This window comes from Procambarus clarkii, chromosome 85 (genome assembly GCF_040958095.1).
Source record: "Procambarus clarkii isolate CNS0578487 chromosome 85, FALCON_Pclarkii_2.0, whole genome shotgun sequence".
Lineage (NCBI taxonomy): Eukaryota > Metazoa > Arthropoda > Malacostraca > Decapoda > Cambaridae > Procambarus > Procambarus clarkii.
The window spans coordinates 20,395,594-20,408,066 of NC_091234.1; the positions used below are offsets into that span (position 1 = coordinate 20,395,594).

The window sequence follows — 12,473 nt, forward strand, 5'->3', positions numbered from 1 at the left end:
TTTATTCAGTTAATGAGCTTGAGATTCATGAGGTGTCGCAGTGAAGTGACAATGAAGAGAACATGTCATATCATGTCGTGTTATGTCATGACATGACACAGAGAAGTCATGAGTATCCCTCTTGCTTGTGTTATGCTGTCAGACAGAAGTGGATCTCAATTTCCTTTTCCCCCTGTAACATTCTTCATGTCTTGTTGATAGTGTAGTGACCCCTCACAGGTCACGTCATTGTGACCTGTGTTCTTCATGTCTCTAATCTACTACTTTCACGTCTGTTTTACATGTCTTGAAGATGAAGGAGGAAGAAGTCTTAGAGTAAGAAATTATAACAATGAACAAGAATATAACAACTCTTGTATATATCTCCAAAAAAAAAAACAATAACACATAATATCATATTTACAGCACTGGTAAGCATTTCTTCCCAGCACACAAATATTATAACAATTTGTATATTTATATGGTGAGAAAACTCGCCGTGGAGGACCAGCCGGATACGGTTAATCAGATTAACAATAATTATTTTAGTTTGCGCTGAAAAACGGGAAGAACGGGCGCAGGCTCTGAGCAAATGTAAGGGGAGACTCTGCAATTTCCGCCGCTGCTCCAGCGCTAGGATGAGCTTGGCGTGGTCCACGGTGCCAAAGAACGGCTCGTTCTTGACCAGCACGTAGGCGTGAGGCGGGATTTCCGGTCGATAATTGGAGAAGTAGAAGCGATCCCTGGCTTCCTTGGTGCGTGGGGTCGGCGGCACGAATTTATTCCGCGTCTCGCTCGGAATATCGTTCTCGTTAGGGATGTCTGAAAGAAGGGAAATTGTGGGGGAAAGTTAGTTTTAGACACAAAGTTAAAGAGCATTTTAAAGCCTGCTATTTCCCTAGCTCAAGTCTGAGTATAGTAATGTGTATTATACACATTATATAAATGTTAAATCTATGTATTCATTTACAACAAACTCCATGAGTGGGCAAACAAATGGTTCCTAGAATTCAACCCCAGCCAGTGTAAGGAAATGAACTTTGGAAAGGGAAAAATGAGACCAGGAGGTATTTATGCTATAAGGGAACGACAACTAGAGGAGCTGGAGTGAGAAAAGGATTTTTGGGGTGAATATAATTCGAATACTCTCTCTCCAGAGGCACACATAAACAAGGTAACATCAGCAGCATGTGGGACGCTGGCGAACATGATTGCCTATTTCAAGGCAATCCACAGACAGCCTTTATTAAACCACTACTGGAATATACAGCACCGGTCTGGAATCCGAACCTTGTGAAGCATAAAGCCAAAATTAAAAGGTATAAAGATTTGCTACAAGAATAATGCCAGAGCTAAGATCGAAAACTTATGAGAATAGCTTAAGGGAACTGGATCTCACATCTCTAAAGAAGAGAAGAAACAGGGTGGACATGATCGCAACATCCAAGATACTGAAGGGAATTGACAAGGTGGACAAAGACAGCCTCTTTAAAATGAGAAAAAAAGAGAGGCGAGAGGACATAAGTGGAATCTGGAAACGTAAATGAGTAAAAAAAAGTAAGGAAATACTCGTACCCTGTAAGGCTAGTCAACAAGTGGAATGTATTGATAGAAGAAGTTGTAGAAGCCACCTCCATCCACAACTTTAAAACTAGATTCGATAAAGAATTCGAACGTCTGAATAGTTATATGATAACACAATAGGTACAACAAGGTTAGTAGGCTACACCTCACTTCCCCATCGACATTGGTAGGTAATTACTGATAGGTAAGTAGAAGAAACAACAGTTTCAAATTCCCCGTTACGGGCTACATGGAAACTTTGTTCCGAATAGCTGAATCTAAAACAACAGCAAGTTCCACGATCTTCATTTGTTGGAGAGAAAACAAGTGAATTCTAACTCTCTGTAGGAGGGCGTTCTAACCCTCCTACAGAGAGTTAAAACGCTCTTCCACCACCTATCAGGAGAAACCGTACAGGCCAAGACAAGTGCTTCAGCTGAGAATAAAGCTTGAGCACCATGGAGAGAAAGGTTCCACTCTGTGTCAACTTTCAGTCCGGCTAGGGGCCGCTGGATACATTGTCTCTCAGGTAAATACAACTGTGGCAGTCAGTGGAGAGGAGTCGCCCACTCTGGCAACACCAACTCTCACTTCCAATATATCAACCCCACTATCAACTTCCGTTGCTTATCATTCTCATAGAAGCCAGATTATGTATAGATGCCAGAACAGCAGGTATTCCTTGGTGTACATTATATTACGTTAGTTGATCTACCTGTCGCTTGGCGTCTGGAGCGGTACTTCTTGGGTGATCTGATGGAGTTGGCAGCCTTGGTCTCCTCCCTGGTCTCCGTGTTGGACGTGTCTACAGCCTGTGTCTCCTTCCTGATCTCCGTGTTGGTCGTGTCTACAGCCTTGGTCTCCTCCCTGGTCTCCGTGTTGGTCGTGTCTACAGCCTTGGTCTCCTCCCTGGTCTCCGTGTTGGTCGTGTCTACAGCCTTGGTCTCCTCCCTGGTCTCCGTGTTGGACGTGTCTACAGCCTGTGTCTCCTTCCTGGTCTCTGTGTTGGTCGTGTCTACAGCCTTGGTCTCCTTCCTGATCTCCGTGTTGGTCGTGTCTACAGCCTTGGTCTCCTCCCTGGTCTCCGTGTTGGTCGTGTCTACAGCCTTGGTCTCCTTCCTGGTCTCCATGTTGGTCGTGTCCACAGCCTGTGTCTCCTCCCTGGTCTCCATGTTGGTCGTGTCCACAGCCTGTGTCTCCTCCCTGGTTTCCATGTTGGTCGTGTCGGTGGGTCGGCAAAGCATGGGCTCCGGGAGGCACAGTAACAGCCCCAACAACAGTGTCTGAAAATAGGAACTTTGGTTAATGTTACACAACATTTCCACGCACATATTGGTTAATGTTTCACATTATGTTACTATGTAACTCCTAATCACCTTCCCTCTGACTCTCTCACGTCATCAAACAGTGGAGGAGTAATTTTCTGTGATTCAGATCAGTTCTTCACGCTTTCGAAAACCCAATATGCAAAATAAATGCTAAGAATGTTGTAACATCCATTGTAAACATCATTAACACACAAAGCAAGAGTTTCAGAGTCATTTTAATGGATGTCGTCACACACAGGTTTAGTCCAGCATTATATGACACAAACAAGGCAGCTAAATCGACAATCGACTTGAGAATGGTCCAGGACGGACCGAAACGTCGTCGTCCCTTCACTTTCTAATGTGTGGTCTGGTCAACATACGTCAGCCACGTTATTGTGACTCATCGCCTGCAAGGAAGCTAAAACTGCATATGTTTAGTCTGAAACTGAGTTAGACTCAGGCATTCCAATCTCTGTTGTTAAAAAGTAATATTTCAGGAAATTAGGAACGGAAGAGGAGTCACTGAAACTCAAAGGGCAGAAAGTAAGAGTATGAAGTTGTTTAAAAACCGAGAATTATATGTAACGATTGTACAAAGAATACACTAGACAGTGTGACATTGTAATTGCCAGAATTAGGCTGGGATATCCATATCCATGACAGGTGGCTATAGGTAATGAATCCCCCCCCAATGGTGAACATCCTAATTGTAAACTATGTGAACAAGAGCTGGGACATACTCTCCAACACTATATATGTGATTGTCCTGTTATTAGTGATTTCAATGGTATGAGGTACTCTGAATTCTGTAACTATTTCATACACTCACGAATATTGGAAGATATTCTTGTGTTGTGCCCAGAGTTTGCTAGTGGAGGCTAATAGATTAGTCTATTTCATATGTCCTCTCCTGATTCCATGTGTGACAAACCATGCTGTGAGAAAGGGATATTAGACGAACTCATAACTAGCTTTTGATCTCATTTTGTTTTGTTTATATATATATATATATATATATATATATATATATATATATATATATATATATATATATATATATATATATATATATATATATGTCGTACCTAGTAGCCAGAACGCACTTCTCAGCCTACTATGCAAGGCCCGATTTGCCTAATAAGCCAAGTTTTCCTGAATTAATATATTTTCTCTAATTTTTTCTTATTAAAATGATAAAGCTACCCATTTCATTATATATGAGGTCAATTTTTTTTATTGGAGTTAAAATTAACGTAGATATATGACCAAACCTAACCAACCCTACCTAACCTAACCTAACCTATCTTTAGAGGTTAGGTTAGGTTAAGTAGCAGAAAAAAGTTAGGTTAGGTTAGTTTAGGTAGGTTAGGTAGTCGAAAAACAATTAATTCATGAAAACTTGGCTTATTAGGCAAATCGGGCCATGTATAGTAGGCTGAGAAGTGCGTTCTGGCTACTAGGTACGACATATATATATATATATATATATATATAATATATATATATATACAAGAGTTGTTACTTTCTTGTACAGCCACTAGTACGCATAGCATTTCGGGCAGGTCCTTAATCCTAATTTTCCCTGGAATACGACCCGCCAAATCGTTTAACAACCAGGTACATATTCACTGCTGGGTGAACAGAGGCTACAGTTAAGAATTGATGTGCAGTCAATCCACCCCGGCTAGGATACGAACCCAAGCAAAAAGAGCTCGCCAAGCGCCAGCCCAGTGTCTTACCACTGCGCCACGGGGACCATATAGAACAGCCTAGCAACACATCGCTGTGTATACCTAAAAAGCTTCACATCAAAGTCCCGTAAGCGGATGGCTTCACAGTGGCTGCGTTGGACGAATGTTTTATGTCCAAAAACTTGGACATAAGGCCAGATGTCCAAGGGGACGGGGTGTCCAGGGTCCCGTAGTGTCCAGAGGGAGGAAGGAATGTCCACTAGGGAGAAGTGTCCATAGAGAGGGGTGTCCCAGACCGGAGTAGTGTCAAGAGGAAGGTCGAGGGAGTCACAGGGCGAAGGACAGCCAATAGAGGAGTCCTTCCATCACGAGAAGAGTCAAGAGGTTAAGGACATGAGGGAGAGGCGTGGAGGGACAGGTTAGGGGGACCATGAGGGAGGAGTCTGCCCTCCCAACAGTGATGGACACGAAGGGGAGGGAGAGAACCATTATTCTGTCGGTCATATATACACATAGTGATCTCATTCACTGCGAGAAAGCAGCCCAAGAAGGCAGGGCATGAAGGCAGCGCGCCTCTGTGGAAAGCCTAGTGTTTGCCAGGGAAAAATCGTGACCGCTTTCTCCCCAACCTGTTACCCTGCCACAGGTGGTGGTGGTGGGGGGGGGGGGAAGGGGGAACACAGGTGATGGAGGGGTAAATTACAGGTGTTGGAGGGTAATTACAGGTGCTGGAGGATAATTACAGGTGCTGGAGGTTTATTACAGGTGCTGGAGGGTAATTACAGGTGCTGGAGGATAATTACAGGTGCTGGAGGGTAATTACAGGTGCTGGAGGGTAATTACAGGTGCTGGAGGGTTATTACAGGTGCTGGCGGGTAATTACAGGTGCTGGAGGATTATTACAGGTGCTGGAGGATAATTACAGGTGCTGGAGGGTAATTACAGGTGCTGGAGGGTTATTACAGGTGCTGGAGGATAATTACAGGTGCTGGAGGGTAATTACAGGTGCTGGAGGGTTATTACAGGTGCTGGAGGATAATTACAGGTGCTGGAGGGTAATTACAGGTGCTGGAGGGGTAATTACAGGTGCTGGAGGGTAATTACAGGTGCTGGAGGGTAATTACAGGTGCTGGAGGGTAATTACAGGTGCTGGAGGGTAATTACAGGTGCTGGAGGATAATTACAGGTGCTGGCGGGTAATTACAGGTGCTGAAGGGTTATTACAGGTGCTCGAGGGTAATTACAGGTGCTGGAGGATAATTACAGGTGCTGGAGGGTTATTACAGGTGCTGGCGGGTAATTACAGGTGCTGAAGGGTTATTACAGGTGCTCGAGGGTAATTACAGGTGCTGGAGGATAATTACAGGTGCTGGAGGATAATTACAGGTGCTGGCGGGTAATTACAGGTGCTGGAGGGTAATTACAGGTGCTGGAGGATAATTACAGGTGCTGGAGGGTATTACAGGTGCTGGAGGGTAATTACAGGTGCTGGAGGATAATTACAGGTGCTGGAGGGTTATTACAGGTGCTGGAGGATAATTACAGGTGCTGGAGGATAATTACAGGTGCTGGAGGGTTATTACAGGTGCTGGAGGATAATTACAGGTGCTGGAGGATAATTACAGGTGCTGGAGGGTTATTACAGGTGCTGGAGGATAATTACAGGTGCTGGCGGGTAATTACAGGTGCTGGAGGATAATTACAGGTGCTGGAGGGTAATTACAGGTGCTGGAGGATAATTACAGGTGCTGGCGGGTAATTACAGGTGCTGGAGGGTAATTACAGGTGCTGGAGGGTAATTACAGGTGCTGAAGGGTAATTACAGGTGCTACAGGTTAATTACAGGTGCTGGACGGGGCGATGCATGCTAAACAGAGACAATGTAATGACAGAACCGTGCCAACAGTGACAGTCACTGTTGGACAGAACCGTGCCAACAGTGACAGTGGACAGAAGTGTGGGGTCTGTAAGACTCATCGAGGTGTGACGAGAGTGAGTCAGGATCAGGTTCAACTCACCTTTCCTTCTCAGGTCACCCATCCACACACCAACATCACCATAATATATATATATATATCCTCAGGGGATTCGAACTCTGGGTGTCAGGGCGTCTCCCAACCAAGAGCACTTCCCCCACAAGCGAAAAACACCCGCTAGGGAAATTTTCAACTTTTTCCCCTGTGTCGCACACATTACCCACGGGGGGCAGGAACACCCCCCTGTGTCACACACACAGTACCCACAGGGGGCAGGAACACCCCCTGTGTCACACACAGTACCCACGGGGGGCAGGAACTCCCCCTGTATACTCACCCTCAGCATGGCTGGCCGGGGCGGTTATACACCTGTGTACCGCCTCAAGTTTCCCGCCAAACTGCCGGCGCCACGCGCCTCAACCCCAAGAAGAAGAGAAAGGCACTAACAACTCCTCCCCATCACACTCAACTCTCCTGAACTGCTCCGTTCACGTCACAGATATCCTGCACGCTGATTGGCTCTAGCTCTATACCAACCGACAGATTCTCATGTTGCAGCTTATGCAATATGGTCAATATATATCTCCTGCATTGCTCTCTCATTATTTTCTTAATCTGCATTAGACCCTCTGGTACTTCTATGTCTGCAATGCACCTCTGAGTTGCAAGAGGGTCAAACCTATACATTGGGTTTACCAAATGTAAACCAATGGTTTATTGGTATACATTTTTGGTCCTCGTAGAGCAATAATACCTGGTAGTGGGGGGGGGGGTTGGCAAAAGGCTTGCATAGTAATATCTGTATGTTGACACTTCTCTTGGTCATTTATTGACCACTCTAAGTATCAGGTTGTCTAATAAAATATTAATACTGTAATGATAAAATTGTTATCTATAGTTTAGCCTAACAATTACCTTATCAATTATGTCCAGCGAAGATCCTTCCACAAGTACATAGAGGAATTGCTCTCTCAATCACTCCTTGCATCTGATTTTTATTTTATAAATCAAATCTGATTAAGTTTTAAGATTTCATAGCAAAATAAAATAAATTGTGAGGTAACTTCTAATATTGCCAATATTGTATTCACAAAGGCTCAAAATAGGGCTAAAATCCTATTCTTTTTTCCTTGCGTTATGTTAAACAAGAATACACAAAATTTGAAGAAAAAACAATCCATGAATAACCTGTAAAGGTATTCACAAATATATTATTTAAATATATTCAAGAAACGTTAATTACATGGATGTATCTGGCGACATTTACAATATAAAAACCGGTTAGTCTCCAATTGGAACGCGGTTTGATGACGTCATTACAGATATCAATGACGTCATAGAGAGGCAGGTAACTGCCACTCCCTGAGGGAAATTTCCGAAACTTTCCTACGTCATGTATAAATAGTCCTTAACTCAGGTCATAGTTATTTTAAAGGCGATGACGAATGCTTCAGAGACTACAAGATTGCATAGCCTCCCTTAGCCCCAGTCCGTTAGGCCTCCCTCAGCCCCAGTCCGTTAGGCCTCCCTCAGCCCCAGTCCGTTAGGCCTCCCTCAGCCCCAGTCCGTTAGGTTTCCCCGCCTCGGTCCGTCAAGTTCCCCTGCCTCGGTCCGCCGTTTACCCCGCCTCGGTCCGCCGTTTCCCCCGCCTGGACCCGTCAAGTTTCCCCAGGATATATTTACCCCGCCCAGCGTGCCGGCTCACGTTACCCGCTCACCTGGAGCAGCAGGTTTCCACAGGGGAGCTCCCGCAATACTTTCTAAACACACATCCTTGTCATGGACACCGGAGAAAAAGAAGGCTGATTTTGCTTTGAAAATTAACTTGTGGGGTAACATTTTATCGTCTCGCAATTTTAGCATCATGGCAGTTTTGTATATACTTAATTGTCAACCGCCATGAGAGGACTAGGCTATGTGGAGAGTTCCCGCCATGAGAGGACTAGGCTATGTGGAGATTTCCCGCCATGAGAGGACTAGGCTATGTGGAGATTTCCCGCCATGAGAGGACTAGGCTATGTGATTTCCCGCCATGAGAGGACTAGGCTATGTGGAGATTTCCCGCCATGAGAGGACTAGGCTATGTGGAGAGTTCCCGCCATGAGAGGACTAGGCTATGTGAAGATTTCCCGCCATGAGAGGACTAGGCTATGTGGAGAGTTCCCGCCATGAGAGGACTAGGCTATGTGGATAGTTCCCGCCACGCTTTGGCGGGAACAGGTATATACGACTCGGATTCCTCTTGGACTAATATGACACGTCAGGGAAGGACATATTGTGCTGTAGAGCTGCATAGCATAAAACTGTATAGCATGTGTCACAGCTTATTTATTTATTTATATATACAAGAAGGTACATTGGGTTTATGAGAGTACATAGCATGATGTGTTTACATTCTTGCAAAGCCACTAACACGCATGTAGCGTTTCGGGCAGGTCCCTAATCTAACAGATAATTTTAAATATGTAATTTGCAGCAAAAAATAAAGAATATTAACAGGTACATTGTAAGAAAATTTGAAGAAAATTAATAGGTACATTATAGTAAAATTCGAGAATTATCAACTGGTACATTGTAGCAAATTTGAGGATTATTAATAGGTACATTGTAGTAAAATTTTCGTTCAACATAATAACCAGGATTTAAGATGATAGCAGTGAATACAATGAAGTTGCATAGCTTAGGCACATATATTGGGAGAATTGGGTAGAATAAGATACAGTGTGAGTTTAAAGTACTAGGTAGGAAGAAACAGTGAGGATGAAATTAGGCACTTTTTGAGTTTACTTTTGAATAAGGCATAGATTGGATAAGCCCTAGTTAGTATGACACATGAACGAAGGTTGAATCTAGCGTGATAAAGGAAGTGTGACACTGGAAGAAAGACTTAAATTAGCGTGACAGATATCAAATCAACTTTATTCATGCCACAATACACTAGCTAGATGACTGCATTACTTCCTGCATAGGAGAGAGAGAGGCATTTGCGCTTTTCCTGAGTAAGAGAGCGGATTGCATCACTTTAAATAGTGTTCAGATGTCCGTTGAACACCCTGAATGCTTCCTAAGGGCATCAAACACTATTTACAGTTGTTTCTGATAAAACATTTGCCCCATGAATAGATTCTACTTCTCAGTGTTTGATTTCAAGACATCCTCTCCACCGTGTGAGGTTATCGTGTCCAAACCGGTGCTGATTCACAGAACCAGTTTACGATCAGCAGCTCAGTATAACCTGTGCTAGGCTTGCGTAACCTCACAACGTTTGTTCTGGCTATTGACTGTAAGCCTTTCACATCATTCTCCATGTGCCTTAATTTTACTTAATACATTATTATGATAGTTATACACATACATACTCCTTACTATATATATATATATTATATTATATATATAAATATATAATATATAATATATATATATATATATATATATATATATATATATATATATATATATATTATATATATATAATACTACTGAATATAGTCCTGGGGACCATTCAGGCTTGTTTGCATATATATATATAATATATATATATTATATATATATATATATATATATATATATATATATATATATATATATATATATATATATATACATATATTAGATTATTTTGCCAAATTCTGGCTCTCTGCACATATTTGGAGTTTAAAATTGCGACTTTTTATACCGAAAATATGCCAATTACTGAAAGCGGTGGTGGGTTACATTTTGCCCAAACCCCCCTGCAGTTTTCGGAATATCCCAAAAATCCCAAATTCGACTCCTGAGTAATATTTTGGAGCCAAATTCTGGATCACTGCACCTATTCGCAGTTTAAAATTCCGACTTTTTATACCGAAAATATGCCAATTAATGAAAGCGGCGGTGGGTCACATTTTGCCCAAACCCCCCTGCAGTTTTCAAATTATTTCAAACATCCCAAATTCGACTCCTGAGTCATATTTTGGAGCAAAATTCTGGCTCTCTGCACCTATTCACAGTTTGAAATTGCGACTTTTTATACCAAATATATGCAAATTACGGAAAGCGGCAGTGGGTCACATTTTGCCCAAACCCCCCTGCAGTTTTCAAAATATCCCAAACACCCCAAATTCGACTCTTAAGTCATATTTTCGAGCCAAATTCTGGCTCTCTGCACCTATTCGCAGTTTGAAATTCCGAATTTTTATACCGAAAATATGCCAATTACTGTAAGCGGCGGTGGGTCACATTTTGCCCAAACCCCCCTGCAGTTTTCAAAATATCCCAAACACCCCAAATTCGACTCCTGAGTCATATTTTGGAGCCAAATTCTGGCTCTCTGCACCTATTCGCAGTTTGAAATTGCAACTTTTTATACCAAAAATATGCCAATTACTGAAAGCGGTGGTAGGTCACATTTTGGCCAAACCCCCCAGCAGTTTTCAAAATATCCCAAACACCCCAAATTCGACTCCTGAGTCATATTTTGGAACCAAATTCTGGCTCTCTGCACCTATTCGCAGTTTGAAACTCCGACTTTTTATACCGAAAATATGCCAATTACTGAAAGCAGCGGTGGGTCACATTTTGCCCAAACCCCCCTGCAGTTTTCAAAATATCCCAAACAACCCAAATTCGACTCCTGAGTCATATTTCGGAGCCAAATTCTGGCTCTCTGCACCTATTCGCAGTTTGAAATTCCGAATTTCTATTCCGAAAATATGCCAATTACTGAAAGCGGCGGTGGGTCACATTTTGCCCAAACCCCCCTGCAGTTTTCGGAATATCCCAAACATCCCAAATTCGACTCCCGAGTCATATTTTGGAGCAAAATTCTGGATCTCTGCACCTATTCGCAGTTCAAATTTCCGACTTTTTATACCGAAAATATGCCAATTACTGAAAGCGGCGGTGGGTCATATTTTGCCCAAACCCCCCTGCAGTTTTCAAATTATTTCAAACATCCCAAATTCGATTCCCGAGTCATATTTTGGAGCCAAATTATGGCTCTCTGCACCTATTCGCAGTTTGAAATTGCGACTTTTTATACCAAAAATATGCCAATTACTGAAAGCGGTGGTGGGTTACATTTTGCCCAAACCCCCCTGCAGTTTTCAAATTATTTCAAACATCCCAAATTCGATTCCCGAGTCATATTTTGGAGCCAAATTATGGCTCTCTGCACCTATTCGCAGTTTGAAATTCCGACTTTTTATACCGAAAAAATGCCAATTACTGAAAGCGGCGGTGGGTCACATTTTGCCCAAACCCCCCTGCAGTTTTCAAAATATCTCAAACATCTCGTATCTGACTCATTTTAAGGCAATCAAGTAAGGCAAGAGTTCCTAAGGCAACAGTAAGGCAAGAGTTCCTAAGGCAACATTAAGGCAAGAGTTCCTAAGGCAACAGTAAGGCTCTAACTGTTGACTATCCTTCGACCCCACCTGTGTAAGGCCCCAAGCTCTATGGTCTGGGGCCAACCCTCCCATTATTCTGGGCTCTAGGAGGCTGTAACTCTGGACCCCACCTGTATAAGGCCCAAAGCTCTATGGTCTGGGGCCAACCCTCCCATTATCCTGGTGCTCTAGGAGACTCTACCTCTGGACCCCACCTGTGTAAGGCCCCAAGCTCTATGGTCTGGGGCCAACCCTCCCATTATCCTGGTGCTCTAGGAGACTCTACCTCTGGACCCCACCTGTGTAAGGCCCCAAGCTCTATGGTCTGGGGCCAACCCTCCCATTATCCTGGTGCTCTAGGAGACTCTACCTCTGGACCCCACCTGTGTAAGTAAGTAATTATCAACAGAAGGCACCAAACCGGGAAGGCTATGTAGCACCATCAAATGTACGGGATAATCAGAGGGCGCTAAATATCACCAAGGATGCCAATACGAGAACAGAAACGCATAAGGCGAACGATATCAAAAGTATCCGAGTCACCAAGAATACTATCGAGAGACAAGCGACTACGGGAGATGGTCGGAA

At 43.3% G+C, this 12,473-nt stretch overlaps 1 protein-coding gene across 1 annotated transcript; it reads right to left on the reverse strand.

Moving 5' to 3' along the window:
• Nucleotides 1-252: 252 nt before the first annotated feature.
• Nucleotides 253-6,976, reverse strand: LOC138358726 (surface protein-like). Its single transcript, XM_069316890.1, has 4 exons — nucleotides 6,857-6,976; nucleotides 2,258-2,825; nucleotides 404-801; nucleotides 253-309 (listed from the first exon to the last, which is right to left on the reverse strand). The coding sequence occupies exons 1-4, from the start codon at nucleotides 6,863-6,865 to the stop codon at nucleotides 253-255; spliced, it is 1,032 nt and encodes a 343-aa protein (XP_069172991.1). The 5' UTR covers nucleotides 6,866-6,976.
• Between the last annotated feature and the right edge of the window lie 5,497 nt (nucleotides 6,977-12,473).

Bases quoted from the DNA above. Each gene is read 5' to 3' on its own strand.
- LOC138358726 (XM_069316890.1), bottom strand. The intron at 802-2,257 runs GTAGATCAACTA...CCCTTCTTTCAG, and splicing joins CTCCAGACGCCAAGCGACAG to ACATCCCTAACGAGAACGAT. The intron at 310-403 runs GTAAATATGATA...TCTTACTCTAAG, and splicing joins AAGAAATGCTTACCAGTGCT to ACTTCTTCCTCCTTCATCTT.